This window comes from Lissotriton helveticus, chromosome 4_1 (genome assembly GCF_964261635.1).
Source record: "Lissotriton helveticus chromosome 4_1, aLisHel1.1, whole genome shotgun sequence".
Lineage (NCBI taxonomy): Eukaryota > Metazoa > Chordata > Amphibia > Caudata > Salamandridae > Lissotriton > Lissotriton helveticus.
The window spans coordinates 394849813-394873936 of NC_136063.1; the positions used below are offsets into that span (position 1 = coordinate 394849813).

General features: G+C 45.5%; 1 protein-coding gene across 4 annotated transcripts in view; it reads right to left on the bottom strand.

Moving 5' to 3' along the window:
- RIMS2 (regulating synaptic membrane exocytosis 2) overlaps window positions 1–24124 on the bottom strand; it is a 1857427-nt gene that overhangs the window by 47888 nt on the left and 1785415 nt on the right. The window contains exon 1 of one of the 4 annotated variants that reach the window (XM_078686897.1): window positions 1075–2005. The exons of the other annotated variants lie outside the window; for them this stretch is intronic. Coding sequence (XP_078543023.1) covers window positions 1075–1234 — 160 coding nt within the window. The 5' untranslated portion in view covers window positions 1235–2005. Of the gene's footprint in view, window positions 1–1074; window positions 2006–24124 lie in introns of those variants that run through there. 4 annotated transcript variants of the gene reach the window in all.

A 24124-nucleotide genomic window follows, 5' to 3' on the forward strand; every position in this document is an offset into this window, starting at 1 on the left:
AAAAGCGGTGCTGGAACATTTACCACACAAAAAGTGCTCTAGGAGAATTATATGGCAGCATGGTGACTATGTAAAGGTTGTCATTGTGACTCCGTGAAGCGATGAATAAGCTTCATAAAGTCTGAAGGCTCAGTGAGGGTTGGACTGGACTATAGGGCAATCTGGCAATGCCGGAAGGGCGGTCTGACAGTTTTGTTTGGGTGGCTGTAGGCCTGTTTTATGGTCTGATGGTACGGTTTTTAATGGTGATTTCCCTGATATTAAAACCAACATTGCCTTGCAGCAAGCTGAAATTCATGCATTCTTTCATACCTTGTAAAACATTGGTACAGCGTGTCTTCACAAGTTCAAAAGTGTCCCAATTTGCAAACATGGGCCACTTTTTTTTGGCATCCAATTAACAAATGGTGCGCTCTTTTATTTTGGTATCTGGAACTATTTCCTCTTCCAGTTCAACCCTGCGCTCGGCTGCCAACATGTAAGCTTGTCAAATACTGCCAAGTGGCGTGACAAACGGGATCTCACACTACAACTGACGTGCACTGGAACCCAGGGCATACTACGAAAAAACGTTGAAATATTCACATTTCTAAAACAAAACCAAAAACACTAGCAACGGAGGCAAGTTAATATGTCGATAGCTCTGGCGGACTTCTTACCTATTATATGCGAAATGTTTAGAAAACAATTAAGGAGTGGACATATGCAGAAGAAAATTTACTCATTTCAAATCGAGCAATTCGTGCACTCATTTGGTGCATATATTCATTCATATCTGTACATTAGTTAATCTGCTAATTCGCCAATGCATTTTTCATCCATTCAAGTCTCCACTGAAGAAGTGCTTCTTCCACTAATCTGGCCATTGCGTCATTTGACCATCCACTACTGGGTCCATTCATTGATGCGTGCCTTCCTCCTCCTACGCATGTTTTAATTAATTGACCCGTGCCTTCTTCTCAGCGCCCTTTCACCCATATATGTATTCACACGTGCACTCGAACGTCCATGAAGCATGCTTCGCGCACTCATTATTCTACGCATGCAGCCGTCCCTCCAATGCTTTGCGCTCACCTTCGTCCTCGTCCAGAGAGTTCATGCACGGGAAGTAGCCGGCCAGCGCCTCGAAGGAGGCGGAGAGGCTGCCGCGGCTGTGCGAGCGGTGCATGCGGCCGCCGCCGCTGCCGGTGCTGCCGCCGCTGCCCGCGCTCTCCTGGCTCTGCTGCCGGCCCATCTTGCACGAGGCTCCGCCGCCCGGCGCGCGGTACAGGATGCGAGGCGTCGTGGCGGCGGCTGCGGGGGGTGCCGGCCTCGGCCCTCCGGGACTGGAGCTCGCAGGTGCTCGGGTCCGAGGCGCTCGTCTCCGAGGGGGGGTTCACGCCGCGTCCAAGTCCCCGCCCGAGGCTGGTGCAGTATCCCCGGCTCGGAGCAGGGCCCCTGGCTGACGACAGTCGCGCACGGTATGGCCAGTTCTGCGAAATGTACTCGATGCCAAACTACCTCCGAGCGCCAGCCTATCGGGTGTCTCGGGACTCAGTTCTCCATTGTCCATAGGTGCCAGTCATAAACCTACACAATTACTCTGGTCCAAAGACAGATCCTCCGAGTGTCTCAGAATCTCGAACCTCTGATTTTCAAATATACACTGATGTCATAGCACCGATGACCAGATACAGTCATACGAATGAGCCAACATCCACGCATTTGGCGCCGAAGCACTAATATCTAAATGGTATGCCAGGTCTGACTGTACAAGTCTCAAGCGTGTGCCAAATCCCACCGAGGTTTGCAGCCTCCCTGGTCCCAGCACTCTGCATGCAGCCTTATGTCCCCGCGCCCCAGGCACGCATAAAAGATGCTGTTGCTCTTTTCAGCACGCCGTCTTCACTTCGGCACCAGGCGCGCACAGACGACGCTGTTGCTTTTCTCTGCACTTTCTCTCCAGTCCCGCACCAAGAGTTCTGCGTGCACGCACATACGACGCTTCCACTGCTCACTAACTGACACCTAGCACTGGAGGAGCAATCTCAGCTGCGCCCTGCGCGCGATCCACGCCCTCCCCGCCGCGCGCCGGTAATCAGATCCAGGACATCTCGCCTCAGCCTATCAGGGACATGTCTGCTGGGTTGCCAGGACAGCCACTGCCAGGGAAACCAGCCGCGCCGCCGGAGCATGTGCCAGCCACGCGCACCCAGGACGCGCTGCGCACCTCGGCGCACGCGCCACCTGCAAATATTGACTTGTTTTTTACCTCAAACTCCCAGCCGGCTGTATATCTCCGCTAACTAAAGCCACTGCTGGAGGAAAACAGGATTCAATAAACAGTCCTAGGAGACAATTGCACAGTAAGCAAAAGACAAAAGCAATAGCCACGAGAAATAAACAGCTGACCGGTAAATGGGGATATTCTGAGAAAACAGCCAATAGTCGCAAAAACACAGGACTAGGGTGTACAGCCAGCAAACTGTTGCTAGTGTCCTACTTTCATGCGCTCCGATTACTGTGACTTTACAGAATGAATATAGTACATTCACTTCAGAAGGCACAAGTCCTAAAGAAAGAAGTGGGGGGACCAAGACAGTATGCACGAGACATCACTGTGCATGCCATCGGATGCGGCATTTGCACAAAAATTACATAAAAAATGAGTTTAAATGGCTATTCATGTAAATACTCAAACAGTTCAATACAGTTGACATTCTTACAATGCATGCTCATTTGCATAGGGATTGAACAAAGTGAAAAGCTTGCTTCCAAATCTTAGTTTCTCTTGTGAAGTGATAACAAGTTGTGTGCTTTTATTTCCCATCTCCTCCACTGCTCCGGCACCTAGGTGTGAGGCTGCAGATAGCTTGCAAAAAGAACAATTGATGGACAGAATGCAGAACAATGTCATACATTCACCCCAGTACAGAGATCCATCTTTTTTTTTGTTGCAATAAAGGCGAGCTGATGACCTTTTGAATCAACCCTTGTCTTGAGCCAAGCTGGAGGGGAAAAGAAACAAGCATTTTAAATGCAATAGGTCTCTCATTTACTCGAGTTAGAACAACTGGCATTGTATAATGACAATGTTTTTTACCCATGTGTAATGGAGTGTTATGTATGTGGCGTGTATTGGAATTATGAGGGTTGCATTGGGTGGAGTTAAATATATCATGGATTGATTTGTGCCTCTAAAGCGCTGTGCTGAGGGCAGCCAGGACCTCCCACACCTGTATGCACTGAACAGCAGCGATAGTGTTCTGTACCGTGTCGGATGTGCTGCCCGCAAAACAAAGCTAAGGTGAGCAACGGACAGTAATTGTGCACATCCTGCTGTCGCACCCCTGACACAGTTGTTTTGAGGTAATTTGGTGATGTGGCAGGAGCAGTGACAGCCCCAACACGCCAATCACTACCTGTAAATTATTGAACCAGGATTTTTATACTGATGATGAAAGGCTGAGCGAGTAGCAATGATAATATGCTTTCCACACACTATTATGTGCAAACTGATGGCAAGTTTTATTTAGAAATCTCAGGATGTTTCGAAGGTTGTTGCAGAGAATCTTCTGTTTTTTGCACTCCATATCTTGGATTTACGCAAGAAGTTCAGTAGCTTATGTGCGTGGTATGAACACCTTCATGTGGCCTGTTAGACAGATCCAGGCTTGGACTGAAAGGACCGATATAACATTAATACTATTGAAGTGGTTTTAAGTGTCAAAACCGATCGTATTGTGTGCTATTTTAAGGACTGTAATAAAGTTAGGAAAGACAAATGTTTGTTATATATAGTGCTTTCTGGTAGCTTTCACAGGCGTGGGAGAAGCAAGATTGGAGATAGTATAAAGGGTAAAATGGGAAAAGTTAAGATTTCTTTAAAACAGATGCATGAAAAAGTTAGGGGGATGCCAGATTAAAGGGAAATGTTAAAGGAAGGTGTAAGGTAGAATTATAAGGATGAGGAAAGAAAGAAAGAGAAGCGAGAGACGATATAATTAGTACTAGATAGAACAGAAACTATGATGTGGAGATACAAGAAAAATTAGTGTATAGTCAAAGGCGGAGCAGGTAACAAAGGCAAAAGGTAAGAGCTAGAAGGAATATAAATACAATTGTCATAAACGGAACAAAAGAAGCAGCAACACCAGAAGGGGTTAATGGAGAGGGAATGACAGAATGTGGTGAGAGGCTTAAAATTAATCTTGCAGTGCACATGTAGGCGTTACTTCTACTCCTCCCATCCTAGTTTCAACGCTAGCCCCCAGCCCGTTGACCTGGCAGGGAGAATTATCATCTTCTGCACGCAGACTTTTCTTCTTTGCTGTCAGGAGAAGACAATTATGACCCAATGGGAAGCTCTTTTTGCTCAGTGAAGTCACTTGATGTTGCAATCTTTGTAGACCACCGACATCCTAAACAGGGGTAAACTACAAGGTGAGGGTTTTCCCAGTAGAGGTGAGCACTGTGCTTTTGAATTATAGCGCTTCCTTTTTGGAGAATGCCTCTTGTTTTTGGGGCAAATTGGGATAGCAGGGGGCAGGGCAAAGGTGGTCTGCCACTCTGACACTACAACCTACTGGGACATGTTAGTGAATAACTCCCAAGTGCTGATGCCTTGGAAAGGTTAAGGTATGTACCATTCCATAAGCCCTAGGACACCACAATCATTACAGAGGGTACTCACATCAGAGAAGCATGACCAGCACCAACTGCACACTACCAACTGCTCTAACAACATGGATCAGCACTAGAGTAGACAGCAGATCAGCTACCAAGGCGTGCACCCACGGCAAAGCAAAGCTACCAAACAAACACAAAGCTGCAGATTCAAGTGAAAGAGTAACAATACAAAAGACGGCCTGCATGAAAGGCTCTTCAGCAACTGTTTGAAATCGTGGCAGCCATCATGAACTATGATTAAGGCTTCACTGGAAGGCCATCATTGAAATGCTCTGTATGAGGGGACCAGAATGACAATTTTTTTAATTTTTTTTTTTATATAAAAACCTTTATTGTGACAGAAAGCAAATACAATTGCAGGCCAGCAAGAGCACAGCTGGCCAGTAGCACAGAGACGGTCAATGCAAATCAATAAATCAAAACACATACATCCCGCCTCCTCAATTCCACATCAACACCCAGGATACTGTCGCACCGTAATGGTACCAGGATAAAAGAGGTTTTGTTTTTTCTTAAAGTTCAGAGATAGAACAGGATCCGATGTCATACAATCTAATAACACCAGAAGTGGGGGATATCACAAATCAGGATATGCACATCCGGGACCACAGCAGGCGGGGCGCAGGCACTAACGCGCACTAAACAGGATAGACAACAGAGTTTTTATTACGCCCCCCAATGCAGCACACGTCCACAGTACCTAAAAAGGGAACTATTATAACATCCCCCACACTGGCTTGAGACACAAGAACATCCGGTAAACCACCTACTACTCGGAATCCCAAAGATAAGAAAAGAAAGAAAAGAAAGAAAAAGCCAAGCAGAGGAAGAGAGAAAAGAGGCCCTAGAAACTGAAAAAGGGAAAGAAAAACAGAGAATACCCCCCACCCTGCACCCCTGCCTCCGGCTACGGCCTCCCCCTCAGCAGAGTGCCTGTCGCCCATTCTATGAAACCCGAGATTTAGAAGAGAGAGAAAGGAAACCACCACCCACCTAGACTAAAAAGGAACCCAAGCGAGGGAAGGAAAGGAAAGAAATGGAAAAACGGAGGGGAGCCCTCTAACAGTCCCCCGGCCTCTCCCTCTGCAAATAACGTATATGAACAGGACGTAAAACACCTCCGTTAAAAGTAGTACAAAAGAACAGTGCACGAGGCACAGGAGCAGCCCAGCATGGAAACAAATAAGACAATATGTCACACATCCCACATAAACCCGCAAGCAGGAAATATCGAAACGGAGGAAACACTATTTATCCTTGTCCTGCCCTGCGCATATCACAATGGCCCACCAAATTGTCGCACTCCAAATCCGCAACCGTCAAGAATATGAATATCAGAGCAAACCCAGACAGCTGCCATTCTATAGTGCAGCGATGCGATCAGACCTCATCCGAGCCCGTTTCCCGCCCGCGTGATGGACCCAACCTGACACAATAACATGACTGCCACATCGCAATCAGCCAAGCAGAGCAGGGAAGGATCGTCACAGTGTTAAAACGTAGTTGGAGCAGAACCAGAGATACCAACAGCATGGCGTGGAAAGAAAGTCCATCGCTCGGTTCCAGGCAGGAGCCCACGGATAGTTCTAGATCACAAAAGTCACAAACTGGAGATGGTTCGAGAGTCCGTGTCCCGGGTTCCAGGATATCAGTGCCGGCGCCATATTGTCGCGACTGGGTAAGGAGCGAAGCATACCAGTGTGCGCCCACAAACCACACGTGCTCATTAGTTCCGCCACAAAGACAACATCATCCAGCTTATCACCCAGGGAACGGGCATCCTGCTCCAAGGTATCGCGAAGGTCAGCTAGGGCAGCAAGGAGATCGCCAAGATGTAGTTCCGCTCCGTGCCCCCTTTTATTGTCAAGCTCCCTGCCTCCATAGGATCCAAATCAGGTCGGGACTCAGTTTCTCGGATGCAGCACTCTGCTCCCCTCGCTACGTTCCGAGGAAGCACCATCATAAATTGGGGCCGGGGCACGCGCAGCAGGGCTTCAGGCGTCATGGTATCACCAGCAGGGCACCAAAACAGTGGAGACGTAGCCAAAACACAGCCGCCGAGGGAGTCCGCGCTAATAATCGCGGCCGGGCCAAATTCGGGATTCTCCCGCAATTAGCGGGACGGGCCTCACCACGGTCCCCGGCGGCAAGCGAGCAAAAGTCTCAAAAAAGGCACCAAGTACTCAGGGGAACCGTGAAGGGTCGATCTCTAACTCATGCCCCTCACCTGCTGAGCGAGCGATCCAAAAATCGGCCGGTCCGATTCGATCCGGAGCCGACCGGCCCCTCACTGCAGCTGGCGGCCGCTGTTGTTCAATTGATGGCCGGCCCTGCCACCCAGGCGAGTCCCCGGTCTGCAAGCTGCCTCGGGCCGCAAACGCCGCTGTCCGTTTCTCCCCGTGTAGAGGTGGTACAAACCTCGGGGACGCGCCATCGGGTACCGGAGCAGCTCCTGCGCCCGTGTGTGCACCGTTGAATCAGGATATTAGGCCGAAGGCGCCCTCGGGAGGAGATGGTACACGGAGCCGGGGGACTGGGCGGCCATCTTCAACGCCGGCTTGGCTCCTCCCTTCAGAATGACAATTATTAGCATGCAAGAACACATAATGATTGCATGCCCGAAATGTAAGACAGAAAGTTGGCAACTGAAACTACAATAGGTGCCGACCATGAGTGTTAAAAAATTAAAGTGAGCATTGCCTGACTCTAACAAGTCCACCATTGTGCTACCGACCTATGTGCATAGAGTTTATGAAAGACAGCCTGTCCTAGCGCGTAAAACCAGCAAGCACAGTGAGAGCCTAGCGTGGTGCCATGTGAGCCTGAAACTGTAGCACAACGCATCCACAATTGTATTAATGTACAACGACTTTGATTTTTGACTGTCCATAATATGGCCGCAGCAAAGGACAGGACTCCCCTTGCACAGTGGGCTTGTTTCAGTATTCTGTGCAGCTTTCCACTTTGCAGTCTGTCTATAAGTTTTGGAATATTCTGAAAGACGTCGGTGCTGCGCGTTTCCCCTTCTGCGGAAGGCACATCACGATGCTTTTGATAGCTTCAGTAAACGGATTGTGAAGCCCGTTTCCCGTTTGGTTTGTGTGTGAGGAGGACATCTGCTTCCCCTGCATCAAGCTGAGATGTGGTTCGGGTCAACGTGGTGGGTAGAAAAGACTGGACTGTCTTTTCTACCCAGCACTTTTGCCCGCACCACAGCTCAGCCTGATGCAGAGGAAGCAGCTGGCCTCCTCACACACTAACCAAACAAGCTTTTTAGTCCGGTCACCGAAGCCAATAAGAGGCCAAAGCTGGTCGGGTGAAGACAGGAAAAAGTTGTGCGTGATCTAGGGTGATCAGATTCTCAAAACAAAAAACGGGGACAGGTCATTGACATAGAAGTAGGACTATGGTTTGCAGTAACCATCGGCATAAAAGTAGGACTATTTGACAGCTGTCATCGACATAGAAAAAGGACTACAATGACAGCTCCCTTCACAGTCGGAGATGAAGCATTACAGACAAGAAATCCAAGGTCTTTTATTGGCACCCCTCTCCTTTACGCAGCAGCATTAGTACTTTTTATTACATTTACACTTTTAAGGACTATAGCATATATTTGCCAAAAATCAATAAAACATCACAGGCTAGCAAACGCCAGATTTACTAGCTTTATCAATGCTCCTTTTCTATAGCTGCGCGTCAGCACCACGTAAAGAACAACTCAATAATGTTGCTTAGTTGCTAATGACAGAAAAGCATGGGAGGTAAACTGCGGAATGCAAAATTGCCGAAGGGCAGCCAATGAAAAACAGGGACATTTCTGTGTTTAACAGGGACACTGTTTGAAAACAGGGACATTTGAGTCTCTTGGAGACAAGTGTCGGGACACATCTCCACAAACGACGACCGTCCTGGGAAAACGGGGACGTCTGTTCACCCTAGCATGATCGGCTCACCCGCAGAGCATGGCCATGAGCACCCCGTGACTGCTGCACACCCCCTGATGGGCAGAAAGCTACATTTCAAGAAAATAGTTCTCCTAACGCAGCAGAAATGCAAAGTAAGCATACGGGAACTGTACTTGAGCGGTGCTCATCTGCGAAAAAGGAAAGTGATGTATTGTTGTATGACCCAATTAGGAGGAAGCAAAGAAGAGGGACACTGGAGTGAACCAATAGCAGGCAGCAGGCGGGAGCAAAGTCCATTATTGAATACAGCAAGCCTTGCAGACAGTACTTGCACACTGTCAGGCTCAACCTAAAAAGCACCTCCACTGTCCGTGCATTGTTGCTTGGCGGAAAGCAGTGAGCAGTGTAGGCACTGCTAAATGTGTCCCAGTGTCGGAAAATTTCACCGGGAAAAGTTCTGCTTACTTTACTGGGGCCCAACTAGTTAGCAGCACCCTCTGAAAATTAAGGATAGATGCAGTCGACCTGCACGTACCCCCACTTCTGCCATGCTTCATCATACAGATTATGAAATAAAATGGCACATTTCCAAGTGTCCAGATTAATGCAACCCTGCCAAACTGCAAAAAGACAAACCCAACCATAAAGCACAAACTTGGAGAGGTAAGTTTAATCTGTAAACGTACACTGCACAATCCATATTATTTACATATCTGTGTCTGTCATCACTAGTCTCTGAAATATAGAGTCTATATATGTGCTTAATGGTAAAACAAAAATGTGCACTTTGGGCCAGATGTACGAAGGTTCCAATTTGAATTTCTTAAATAGCGACTCCATAGGAATCGCTATTTAAGAAATGCTAAATATATGTACAAAAATTGAGATTCCCTAATGGCGATTTCTACAGATTAGGAATCGCTATTAGGGAACCGCAAATAGAAAATGCCATTGCCTTCCCTCCTATGGGCAAAATATGAAAAGGTTGGCAATTCCTTTAAGAAATACAGTACCAAGGGTGCCTCTGGGCTTAAGGCAACCCTGGAGACTCCCCACATTTTCTAGTCCACATGTAAGTGCACATGTGCACTTCATGCCACAATAGTAAAATGCATTTTTAATGCATTTTTTATTTTGAACATGGTTACCATCGACTTGAAGTCGATGGCAATTACTTTTCCTAAATGCCCAATTCGAATTTAGGAAATGCTTTGTACATGTGCTTTAGGAATCGCAAATAGGTAATCCCTATTTGCGATTCCTAGATCGGGGTTGGCAATTTGCGATTTCTAAACTGTAGTAATCGTAAATTGCACCAGTTTTGGCCCTTTGTACATCTGAAAAGGCCATTTAGTATTTCCTAATGGGCCGCAAAAGCTATTCTGCCCTTTAACAAATGCTAAATGGCTTCGTACCAGTCCATGGCCAAAATGTATAGTAGCCAAAAATGATAGTAACAATATTATTGAGTTTTCATGTTCCGTGACAGGGCCGTGTCCTTATAAAACCAACCAAAAGTGTTAGGCTTCAAATTAGAGGAAGAAAGAATGGGAAGCGCACCAAATGTTGGGTCCCTATGAATCCTGCCCCTAAATCTGGGGGCTAACAACCTGCTGTCAGAGCCTATCCCACCTGCACCATCAGCAAAGTCCTGCCAGAAATGGTGGCATTGCGGCCATCCAATTAAAGGTGGCCAATTCAGCCCCATGTTTGTGAGGCTGTCACTGTAAAAATTGTCATTGCAGTAATGGTGGTGTTTCACATAAAGTTAGATAGTCATTCTTATTCCCATTCTTATACCATGTTCTAAACCCCAGGCTTCATCTTCGTCTCCCTTAAGAGATGGCCTTCTGAAAGTCTTCAATTGGATGACAACTAACCAATTGAAACTAAATGGAGATAAAACGGAGATTCTCCTTCTGGGCAAACAGCCAGAGCTGTGGGGTACTCCACACTGGCCTGACCAGATGGGCAATCTTCCAACTCCAGTGACTCATGCTAGGAACTTGGGAGTAATACTGGACAATTCCTTGTCCATGAAGCACCAGGCCAACAAAGTAGTGGGCCTCTGCTTTACGATCATGAGGTGGCTCAGGAAGATCCTTTGGATGCTGCCTGTCCCCATGCAAAAAACAGTGGTCAACGCCTTAGTTACATCCCGGCTTGACTACGGGAACATCTTATATTTGGGTGCAAACAAGGCAGTCACAAAGAGGTTGCAGCTTGTTCAAAATGCGGCAGCCCGACTTCTCTGTGTTATACCCAAGAACAACAGCGTGTCTCCTTACCTACGTGAGCTGCACTGGCTAAGGGTTGAAAATCGTATCAGGTTCAAGGCGTTGAACTATATGTTCAAAATCAAAACTGGTACCGCACCCAAATACCTCCAAACACTGGCCTCTCCCTATATTCCAGAGAGAAATCTACGTTCAAAATCAGCTGAAAAATTTGGCGTACCTAGATTCAAACTGGCCAGGATGGGAGGAAGATCATTTGCTTACCTAGGCCCATCCATCTGGAACACCCTCCCTATCCATATTCGAAAGGAGCAAAGTCTCACCAGGTTCCGGAAAGAGATAAAGACCTGGTTGTTTGACCAGTGTCTTTAAAATATCCACTGCTGTTTTATCATCATTGTGTCTGTGTGCTTAGGCGCCGGGAAACCCTTTTTGGGTAGCTGTTTGCGCCATATAAGTTCAAAAAATAAATAAATAAATAAATAAATTCTAATAGGAAAACGCCTAACCCGGCCACAAATATCTGTAATGTTGGTACCAACAATCAGTGGCGGTGCGTCCATTGGGGGCGTTGGGGCATTGCCCCACTAATGCCACAGCACAAAATTCTTCGTTCTACTTCTCCGCTGCTAATTCCAATCAGGACTCCTGTTTGGAATTAGCGTCTCTGCATCGGAGAAGTAGAACGAGGGACGCTGGTGTGGGGGCAGGGCTGCGACAGCACTCTGAGTTGAGTTTCAGGCCAGCAGTCACACAGTTGGAGTCCCAGCAATAGTGCGCATGTTCATTTTAGGCTGCACATTAGGAGACCGAGGGTTTGATGCCGCAGCCCCCAGTCTCCTAATGGGGAGGGAGTATCCCTGCCCTCAACCAATCCTGGCGGCGCTGCTGGAGCAGCGTCAGTAGCGGGGTTGGCACTTCAGTGACGTTGCGGATGTTCCTGTTTGCGCCTCCTGGTCCGGGGTTCCGCGCTCTTCAACAGAGGTGCAGAGGTGGCGCAGACCGGTAAGTTTTCTTTTATAATATTATTTTAATCTTCTCAGGCCCCCACCAAAGCGTGACACCCCCCCCCCCCGAGATTATGTGTATGTGTTTATTTATGCCTGGATGTATTTTAGTCTTCGTAGGGCTATGGGATGTTTTAACTGCTTTGTGGAGGCAGAGGGCACTCGTGTTTGCTTAAACAGGGCTGGCCTTCAGGTGAAGAGGCGGAGGGGCCCGGGGGGAGGGAGGGGGGAATGCTAGGGCAGATTTACACCTGTCCTACGGACAATGGTGCCAGCCAGTCTGGGAGGCATCAGGTTAACCTTTCAGCCACAGAGGAGGGAAAAAAACTATGAAAACTGATCCACAACACACTTCAAGCCTCATCTCCAGCCCAGCAGTCTCTGCCGTCTAACCTGCCCCCGCCGTCCTCCTCTCCACTGGAGGAAAATGTCAGAGCTTTAGCGACAGAGGGCTTTTGTGCCCCTGTTGCTGGTCTGTGTGTGCAGTTGTCGGAGCGCTGTGTGGGACAGCAGGGCAAATAGCATGGGTTCGGGCAGCCTGGGTGTTTGTGTTTTTCATGGTTAATGTATATTTGGTCTTCTTCTGAATGAAATTGTCAGTATCTTGGATTTAGCATTTCAAATCTGTTGATAATGAGACAGATAAGGGAGAACTGATTGAAGTGAAAATTGGCTTTACACAGGCTCGTCATCAAGCTTTAGGCTACGGCTTCATCTCTTGTACTGTGAAATGAAATCCCACCTTAAGCGGTGCATGCTTCTAAGAATGTGCTATTTTTAAATTTGCCACGTCCCTTAATGCACAGAAGTATTGACTGCACTAGGTGTCTGTTTAGCTTTGTTGTGGGGGTATGCCACCGTTCGTAATGTGGGTGTGTAAACCTCTTGGTGCTATATTATAGACGAGGGGCTGCTCGCTATTTCCCATTGTATTTCATGTTTCCCTTTTCTTACCCTCATAATTGCGTGTTTTTACACAGATGTGATGACTTTCCAGGCCAGGAAACACCATTTCCAGAAATGTTTAAATGAATGATGGGATGGTCATTATATACGTTTTCCTTTTCCACTGCTGTTTTCTGAATATTAAAAAAACACAGCCGAGCAACAGTTTCATTTGAGCATTATTCAGCTAATCTGCTGATGAAATGTAATGTATTTTAAATATTTAGTTTGTTTCTTGTGTTTCTTGACTGACAACCAGGTTTTTCAAACGCTCACTTTTGTCTTATTTTACATTCAGTAAAGGCCTCTGGATTGATGAAAGGAAGGCCTGGTTACTCAAGGCTGTGTTCATAATCTTTGGCTGTACCTTTTATGTTTACAACTCACCCTGCACATTAATGCCGAGTACTCAAAATGGAGTCCTGTTGCAAAGCCCCAAAGTGCAATGCCTAATCATTGTTCACACAGACTACTGCCATAAAACGAGGCATAAATATTTATGCCATTTGTCTGTGCCCTCAGTTACTCTTTACTTAACTTGCCCATATTTGACTAACCCTCATCTTGGCCTCCCCTTTGGACACTAAGGAGATGCTGCCGCGTGGGCAGGAAATTATTTATCCATTAATTCCTGTGACAGGCATAGAGGCTGCGTTCTGACTCCTTGACACGGACCATGCTGCAAGATCAAGTTGTTGAGTAAAAGAATGCAGTTGATGAACATGAAGATTAGTTAATTTGTAAAGTTCTGCATACAGCAGAAGCCACCTCAGTGTGCTTTGTGTGCAGTGCACAGCGTTAAATGGGAATTATGGGCAGAAGTGATGTTGGTCAGATGCGGTTTTAGGTGCTGGGGCCTTGGAATGCCCAGGTCTGCCAGTTGACCAAGTGGTCAGATAGGTATAGGTGTAGGATAACGTGAGACCACCCCAGAAAGTCTTATGCTCTGATTCTGATTAGGGGGCAAATACCGAATAGAGTGCAAACACCAGTTTGTGCCCGACTCTTTCTTAGACCCTGGGCACGAAATGCGCATCCTTGAGGGTCTTGTCCCCAGGTCAAGCCTGGCGCAGTTCAGAGCAGAGCAAGGGGTGTACCTGTCCTGTTGTGACCTCGGAATGGGCTCTTTATTTCCTATTCTTCCTTAGTAGCGAGCAGTGAGTATCAGAGCACTATATCGGCTTTCTGTACTAAATCTCTGTAAATCAGGAGTCTTCATGCCATCCACTCACTGCTATCTGAAGTGCTCAAAAGGTGAACATGGTGCTAGACAGTCTGTGTTCTTTGTGAACTTGTTGATGGAGTCTTCTAAACGCCAAGTTTCGTTGCATTAAGGTCTCATGTTAGCGGTATGTGACTAGGTACTTCTTGCGTCTTTTTGAGTGACTAGTCCTCAAACTGACTCAAAATATGTACAGTAACTAATGAAGTGCAATCCTGAGGGCACCTGTGAGCAGCTATTTACTTATCTGGTGGAGCTGTTCAATTGGCAGCAGATTAAGCAAATGTTTGCTCAGCTCCGCAGGACTCATGTGATTCTGCATTTCTTTGTCTGCCATAAAAGGGATTATGATATCACATTCTAATGGAGGATTGATACAAAAGAATATTTGGAAGCTAAAGTGTGGTGGGCCAGACCTTTCGTATCACTTGTGTGTAATGGGGATGTACTTTTCTTTCTTGCAGACTGTATAGGCTACAATGCTGAACTACACCATGAACCATTGTACGGTTTTAACAGGTTAAACGTTTAATGACATCGGTGTATGTTTTACTGTGCGGTGCATAATCATTTCTGCAGGTTGTACTGGAAGAGCATTGCTGATTGATGCAGATTCTTTCTGTAGTAACATGGTTTTCTATGCATATTGTACCTGGGATAGTATTTCTGTTGATGCAAACAATGAATGTTTCATTTGCTTTAAAATGCACCATCTGCCAATCTTTTTTAAATTTCTTTCTCAGGAGAGGGACTCTCCCTAGACCCCAGGTTTGTCCATTGAACTTGTTCACATCGCTAACTAGTGTTTTCTATTGGAAAGGGTAGAGCCAAAGCAGTCTTGCTTAGTATCCTAGCCCTCTTCAGAAGTCAGACTTGCTTGGCAACCCAGAAATTCTCTGAAATAATGTATGAGTTTTCTTTTATGAATGCCTAGAAGAATTGACATTTTAGTCTATTTATCACAGAAATAGTGCTGAAAATCGCACCAAAAAGGCAATTAAAAAAAAAATTCTTCATGGGGGGAGAACCCCCCCGAACCCCACTTATTGCCGTTGGGCTCGCTCGCTCGCATCCGTTGATTCGTTCTACATACGCCTCACCAGTTTCAAATTCCACCAGCCGCCACTGCCCACAAAGTTATTCCAATTTGGGGGAATAGGGTAATATTTCCAGCACTCATATACACTGTCAGGAATTCCACTATCACATTGATATAGCATATATCTGCCACGTGTTCCTAACAACAGAGCCTAATTTTGGCTGATGATGCCAGTGAAGGACATATAAACTCATTTTGGGAACCAGCATTTGACCTCTGGACAAGAGAGAAAAACAGCAGAAAATGGAGCAAGAAAAACTTAGGAAAACAGTGACAATAGGAGAAAGCACACATGAAAAACAAAAAATGCTAGAGTGAAGCAATGAGACAGGAAGGGTAGGATGGTGGAAGAAAAAGCAGCCAGGTGAAAGCAAAATTAGTCAGCCTTTGAATCTGGCAATCTTGGCATTAGGCAGCATCAATGGCAGGCTTCTACAAAAATATTTGGAATGCTGTGCCTATTTTATGTTTTTGAGAAATTAAGCACTGTCTGATGTGGCTCCTCCCTATTTGACATGGCAGAAACTATTTAATAAGGCATATATGAAAATCTCAGGCTATTACTATAAAATCAAGTATAAGCAAGATCCCATATGTTTTCCTTAACATGCTCAAGTCTATCTCAAATTAATGTTTAAAAGTCTAATCATTTGTGCTGTTGCAAACTGCAATACATATTTGCATGGTATTTACTATCCAGCACAATGTGTTATTGGACTGGAACAGGGCCCTTTACTGAGTACAAAACCCATTTGCACTTCTCTGCGTAGCTTTGTTTCAAGGGGGAGTTACTGTGACAGATTAGTGCAGATACCCATATGTGTTGATGCAAAGCCCACTCTACTAAGATACCTATAAAGGGGTTTGCTTTAAAAATGAATGCCTATTGAAAACAGGTGTAAAACAAGGGGAAATGTGTTAATTTCTCTAAAAACAACACATTGTTTACTGGAATGAACAGCAGACATCCACAGTATTGGATCCTTCTGAAATTGTGTAGGTGTAGGGATTTGTATTGAAAGAGTATAGTTCCATTACAAATCCTATGCTAGACATCGCACACTAGCCCGTGTGCTATCATGTGCATTAGTGTGTTATGCAAGGCAGCCTGCTATGTACCAGCATAGGGTTGAAAGAATCTAAATGGGTCTGCACTGTGAATTCCCTTTTGTGTAACACAGTGCAGCAAATTTGGCTGCTGCACTGCATTGTGTGAAAAACGAGTAAATCCAGACCTTCATCCTTTCCTATCATTCTCTAAATTTACTCCACTATTGCTTACAGTAGAGGAGGAAGAGGAGCAATGTTCCTCTCCAGCAAACCAAAGAGAGGTTAAGCACAAAGCCATTATCCAAAGTCACCAAACCAAGATGTTTAACACAAATAACTCTCAAGCCTTCCTCATCTCATTGGGAAGTGAAAGAAAAGCGGCTCTGACAATCCCATCCATGAAACACAGAGGGTACAAATGTAGATCAAGGGCTCTTTATACGCCCTGTTTACACCAGGGATGGAGGGAAGACCAGTGGCACTCAAGCTCCTCTCATCCATTACCATCAGGGAGGAAAAATCAGTACATCCTATCCCATTAATCCCTTCCCATTAAGATTGGTGGTACTCAATCTCACCTTTAATTGAGGAGTTATGTGATATGTATCCATGACCACAAATATAGTAATGTAGTATATTAATTAATTTAACTTTGTGACTTGACCCTCTCATTACATTGAGATGCAGCTGGAGTACATCTGTAACATCGGGCTCACAGAGTATGTTACAGGGCTTGGCATTGGATTCGTCAGGTGGCAGTTCATCATCTGACAGCTGGAAGCTGACCGTCTCCTCATTATAATGTACTCTTGCTTGAGACACAAAGAACAGAATATAAGGCCATACCTGTGTGACCTGCTGGTGTCATGACAGGTTAGTGCCTAAGCGACAGACTATCTTTTACACTAGCGCCTGAACAATTGATAGATCAGATATATTTATTGCAAGGGTCCAATGTCATATTCATCTGTCTGGAAAATGAGATGTGTTTACTGTTGTGCAGAGGTAATTGCCTCAAATCTACACTTCTACCACTGACACTTCCCAATACATAGTTCTAAAAATAAACACTTCCAAAAAAGGAACACTTCCGAAAGTGTTTTTCACAAAATACATTGAATTAAGGACATTAATTAAGTACAGTGTGAAATGGGTAAATTGTCAAAGCTTTAATGACTTGTATCTCACCAGAGAAGCAGATTAGTAGAACCCAAACACATTCTCAACAGTATGTCACCTACAGAATATTTTGTGTGTGTGCTTAATCTTGACAGAATGTTAGAAGTACTATCAACTGTTTTCACTACTAGAGCAGACAAGCTGTGATTAACAAGTTACTTACCTTTGGCAATTCTCTTTCTAGTGAATACTCTATCCAAACACAGATTCCTCACCTTAGAATACTCCCAAGGCACCAGACCGAATCCAGAAAACCTTTCTCCAAAGTAGTGCTCCTGTTCATTGCTTTGTGGCGCATGCAGCATTGAGGTGACTACATACCACCCTGTAAGTAAAGGAGAGGAGCTGCACATAAACGCCACCCCTGTGCATCAATTTATTGTCTTTTCCCTTTCCGTGCAATCAGAAGCAGAGCATGGACGATTGCTGACACTAGTGTACTGATTTTTAACTTGGCATATTTTTTTTATGTTAAAAAGAGGTCACTCCAAAGAACAGGGAGGTGAGAATGAGGTGGGTAATCTGCAGTTAGAGTAGCCACCAGAAACAGTGTTACCAAAAGTAAGTAATTTATTCTTATGGTGGATACATCTAGCTTCATATTTCTCACTGTAGAATAGATGCCAAAGCAGTACCCCCCCAGGTGGCGGGTCTGTGGAGCGGATTCAGACTAAAAAGTCCTGCACGGCCATGTAGGCGAAATGCACTTCCTGCTGGACCTGGCTGTCCAGGCATTAGTGCTTCATGAACATGTGCACTGACACTCATGTTGCAGCATGGCAGATGTCAAAGAAAGGCACTCTACATTTAAACCCAGAGGTAGCAGCTCTAGCCCTGGTGTAATGGGCTCTCAGTCCTACCAGAGGCTGATTGTTGGCCAATGCATTGCAAATATATCTCAATCCATCAAGGCTCAATCTCCACCCATATAGGTGTAGATTGCTTAGATTTGGGTGGAGAACCCGGTTTTGATGCTGAGACAGGAAGTTGTAGCGTAGTGCCATCCTGATCACAGAGCAGATAATCCCGCCCAGAGGGTCTGGATATCATACTCTCCTAGTCCAATCCGAAGCCACTAAGATGACTAGTCGTTCCTGATATATTTCAGAACTCTGGGCAGGAGAGGGAGGCACAGGATAGGTGTACAGGATTACAGTGTTCCATTTTAACTGAAAACCATCTCTTAACAAATGTTCTTGTAGAAACTCCAATGTGCAAAATGTTCAACACTGTATTCTTAAAAGTGGAAAAAAGGTCTACCCAGGATTCTCTCAACCGCTGGAGGATGCCCTCTCGAACCCTGGGATGTAGATGTGATCCGCCAGACACTGCCTTCTCAGTTCCTCTGGTCTGGCACTCAGGGACCCTCCCAGGAGGTTCACGATGAGGAAAATGGTTTACATTCCAGCCAACACCGGAGGAGCAGAGCCTCCTGACACTCACTCCACCCTGCTTGTTGCAGAACCACATGACAGTAGTGTTGTCCGTGAGAACCAGCACCAGCCTCATCTCAATGGGGGAAGGAAGGACTTCAGAGCCAGACAAGGGCTGGAACACTCTCAAGAGCACCTTTGGAGATCTACAATCCCACATCATGTAGCAGAATTGAGAGGTGCTCCTCTGAAAGTTAGTCAGATGTTGGGGAAACATTTGGCGGAGCAAAAAAGAAAGGATAGGGCATAGCCATGCTGAACGATTTGTATGACCACTCTGTCGTATGCGGTGGATTGCCCTTTTTTTTTTGCAGAGTTTTATATAGCGCGAACTAGACCTGAACTGAATCAGGTATCAGAGCGCTTTACATAGCACCAGTTACGTTACATGAGGACACACATTCATTTTAGGCACGGGGAGATTAAGTGATTTGCCCAGAATCACAGGAGGTTTTTTCCGGGAGGAAATACTCAATCCTGCCGGTACAGGTTTGGTATGCACCACTAAGGGCAAACTAAAGCGGCTTAGTCGATGTTGCAGCAGCGGAAGAGGTTTCAGAGAACTGCTGCCCTTACTGGCATGTGCGTTGCTGCCAGACCGACATCCATCACATCGAAAGGACTGAGGTGGCTGTTGCAGTGGCGACTTTTGCTGTCTACATGCCTGAGAGTAGCTTCTGAATTTTCAGAGCTTATGTGGGAACTGCTTGCAGGGGTCAAAGTACCCAGGGATCATGGTGTAGCTGTCCTTAACGCACTCCACAGCAGAATCAGTTTTTTTCACTAAAAAGAACAGAGCCATCAAAGGGCATATCCACGAGGGAGGTTTGTACATCTCCAGAACATCCTGTGGAATGCATGCACATGTAGAGACAGAGAACAACACTGGTGCCAACTGCCCTTTCCAGGCAATTAGTAGTACCAAGGCAGGCAAAAATTACATATTCTGCCACTTCATGACCACCATGAATAATTGAGCCAGAGATCGTTGGGGACCACCGGCAAGATCTTGCTGGCCATGTCCTAGACAGCATGTGTATAGTGATCCAACAAACATCCAGCATGACTGATCTAATTGCCAGGCTAGCCAAAGAGAACATTAGATTTCCACACACATCATTTCTCTGGGACTCCTTATCCAGAGGAGTAGTGGGAAATAATTAGGGTTTATCTTGCTGGTTAAAGCCTAAACCACCAGGATATTTGGGGTAGGATGCTTTGTGAGAAAATCAGAGTTGTCATGCGCTTGTCTGTGATTCCTGGCCACCTGCCCATTTTGCCAGTGGGAAAGAACAGGGTTTTGACCAAGTGCCCATCAAGGTATCAGTGAGGGTCTCATTTAAGAGAAGGGTTCAGACATGGGCGGTCCAGGCAGCAAAATCTCCATAATGACACAAATCCTGGTCTTGACTGAATGAAGGTGGAGTTTCAGGACTGCAGCTGCCCATTGAACCACTACTGCTAATGATGCACTCTCTTCCACTGGCAGCCCAAATGGCGAGTCCAACCCAGTATCAGGAGAGGTTCGAAGCTCACTGGACTCTTGTAAGTCCACGTAAAAATGGTCATCTGATAATGAGGGGAGATCAGTATTCCACTACCCACAATCATCAATTCCCTCTAGTGGGAAATCCTGTTCAAAGTCTGAGCCAAAAACACAATGTAACCTCAGCTGGTGTGTTAACACTGGTAGAGGTACTGGTGCAGTGTCAATCTGTATGAGGATAGTTTGCATGTTATTGCACTTAATTTTGTGACATGACATCAGTAGAGATCAGACTAATCAGGGTCAGACATCGGAATCAGCATTGGTTCCTCTTCCAGGACCGGTAGTGTCAGTACCGATGTCAACAAGGAATGGGTCAGAGCTGGTCCCAGAGCCAGAGCAAATGTATGTACCCAAGTTAGTATGGAACCTGGAGCAGGTCCTAAGAGGTCAGATGGCATGGGGAAGGATCTGCTGTTGGGAACCCAAATGTAGGCCCCTGTGATTCCCTGGTGACTGAAGGCACACAGAGGGTGCTGGAAGTGTGCCAAACATCTTAAGCATTGCCTCTATAAGGCCTCTATCTGCTAATGTATTACTGATAGCTGGGGGGACTCAAGGTGCACCAGCAATAGTTGGGGTATTCGCTCGTGCGAGACTGACTGGCATTGTGACACCCTTGCACCTTCTCCGGGATATGGACGTGCAAGATGTGGTTGAGTCCCGCTTTGCTTTTTTTTGGGACTTATACAGGACTTTGACTGCAAAGTGGAATTCCCATGGGAAAAGCCCCGGGAGTGGAACCAAGCAGAGTCTGTGCCCATGATCCAGAGCAGAAATTATGCAACACCTACAACGTCTTTCTTAAGTCCAGCAACATGCAACTTCTCTTTTCGATCCTGGGTTCCCTTGTGGTGCATGAGGGCACAGTTATCACACACCTTTGAGTCATGTCCCAAGCCTAAACACCAGAACGACACCCCATGCTGATCAATGACCAACATCAGTTTCCTACAGTCATGGCATGGTTTGAAACCTGTACCTTTAGAAGGTGACATTGCTCCCTAGCACACTGGATTTCTGTTTCAGGCATCGTTGGAAGGCATATGAAGTTTAGAGCAGAGCTTCAGATCCATATTGAAAGGTGTAGAGAGAAAGGAACCCACATCACCGTGCAGGGGTAACCCCTGTATGCAGCTCCACTGCACTACTTATGGGATGGCACAGAGCCACCTAGCACGGTGCAAGAGCTTTCATGGAGAAAGTTTCTGGATCCAGTCTGGTACCTAGGGAGTATGCTGAGTAATATGTAGTAAGAAGTATCCATCTGAAAACAGAAGCTTTGCCGTTCTCAGTAACAGCAACACATTAGAACCCCTCCAGGTCAGGTGCTACTAACCAGGTCTCGCGAGCTAACACTTTTTTGTTGTATTACTCCAAGGAAGAGGGGAGACAGTATGAGAAAAACTAAACATGATCACAAAAGTTCTGAAGGTAAAGTAACCACATCAGTAACATTCATTTTATGAAACTGATTTTTTTATAACTTCTACTCAATCTCGAGAACATAAATAACTCTCTACATTTGAAAATGTATGCTATAGAAACGATTGTTTCTTCCTTTGAATACATCTCCTTGAATCTCTGAGGTTTTCTTTATGTTTCTTTATTGTAGGTAAGACTTCCAGGAATCATCCCAGCCAACACCTACAAGAAGGTCCACCTGTCTCCCGTTTTCAAACATCACATTTGTTTGTGGAACATAGTGGGCTGGTGATCACATAAGGCTCTGAGACCTAACACACTTCCACTAAAGCAAATACCACACACCTCCCTTCTCCAACAAACATACACAAATACAATGAAGAAAATAAATTCAGAACAGATAGGCATATTATAGTAATGATTACAAAAAAACGACAACTTATTACATTGTACGATACATTTCTAAATATTTTGGTGTCTTAAGCACTCTCTGACTCTTTCTTCTCAGGCCACACTCCTCACCACCACCCTTCCTCATTTTGATTTCCTCACGCTTTCCAACACCTTTCACCACAACAACTCTGCACAGATTCCAAATCTTCGAGTCTGCTGTTTTCATTGCACTTCTAAACAATTTCACCACCATAATGGGACTGAATAATTTCTCCCCATGACTATTCCCTGGTTCCTGACCCTCACCCAATCACTAATCTATATTTTGGTAACTTTCACTTTCTTTTTGTCACTGAACCACTCTGTCCTTCTATCTAAGGCTTCCACTTCCTTTTCTCTCCAACTTCCATCACCCTCCTCACTCTCCAGACATTTAGCGTTTACCCAAGTCGGAGACACCACACTTATCTGCTTTCTCCCACTACATACCTCAAAAAGCATTTTTCTGGTAACTTAGTGAGGAGATAAACGATACATTTCCACTTTTTTGTGCACCTCCTCTGTCCAACTCACACCAGAGTCATTAGTACATTGTATGGTTTGCTTTAGAACACGATTAAAACGATCAATCATTCAGTTGTCCTCAGGATGGTACAGCACAATCTTCTTGTGTTGAATTCCATATTTCTTTAAGAACATTTCCATTTCTTTAGAGATCAACTGAACACCATTGTCTGTTAGTAATGACCCAGATGCTCCTTCCTGTGTGATGAGCTCTTTCAAAAAAGCTAGTACAAGCTTTGTCTCAATCCAATTGGAGCACCTAACCGCCAGCCACCTTGAGGGCATATCAAACAGTACCAGAACATACGTAGCTCCCCCTTTGGAGTGTATATGTCCCAAGATATCCAGGGCTACTTCTTCCCACGGACTTTGGGTAACCTTCACACTGTCATTGGTTGAACCCTTGCCTTGAGACCTTTATCACTCACTATGCATTGTACACAATCCCTCACACATCTCTGAACCTGCACATTCATTCCGTGCCACCAATAAACCATCCTTAAATGCTCCTTAGTTTTTGTCATCCTGGAATGTCCTTAATGCACCATCACCAGGAGATCCGCACGTATTACCTCTGTTAAAAATAATCTTCTCCCTCTAAACATAAAACCCTAATTCTCAGATAATTCTTCTCTAACTTCCCAATCCTTTTTACATTGCTCATTCAAATCATTTTTCTGATCCCAACCAGATTTAAATTGTCTGAATATTTCTTGAAGAACCTCGTCTCTCTCAGTTGTTGACTTGCACTGTTCCTCTGAAAACACAAAGCCTTCAGTTTTACACACATTCAAGTCTTCTTCTATGCTTCCTTCCACTGTATCATCACCTTGATGATCAGTATTTACCTTAAATACCCTCCCCAAAGAAACATCTTCATTTTCCTTAAAGCCCAGTAAATCGCCAAAGCCTCCCTCTCAATGACAGAGTACAGTGTCTCTGCTCCTTTAAGACACCGTGACACAAACATTATAGTTCTTTCACCTGTACCCTCACCTTGCACCAACACAGCTCCTAGACCATTCACATTAGCATCAGTTATAAGCATAGACTTGGCTTCAGGATCATAAGTCTTGAGATTGGGAGACATCTCCAACCTCAACTCAGGTGCTCCTTCCTGTGTGTAACCCAGTGAGGGCCACCACATTTGTTGTTGTGTGGTGCGGAGCTTCTTACGTTAGTTTCTGCAGCCGATGGAAGTCGATGTAGCAGACTCGAGGTGAAGATGCAGTCATACTAGGAGTGTGTGAGCCGATATGCATGGGGGACACGTGCCTAGCTACGCAAGTCACAATCCTGATGCAAGGCCTTGCGCTGCGATGGCCGGTTGCTTGGAAAATAACAACCCAAGTTTAATTTTTCGATTTTACAGTTCCATGCCAAACACCAAGGGACACCTGGTGCCTAATATTGTTGCAACACTTAACATGGAACTCGTTCTAGGTACT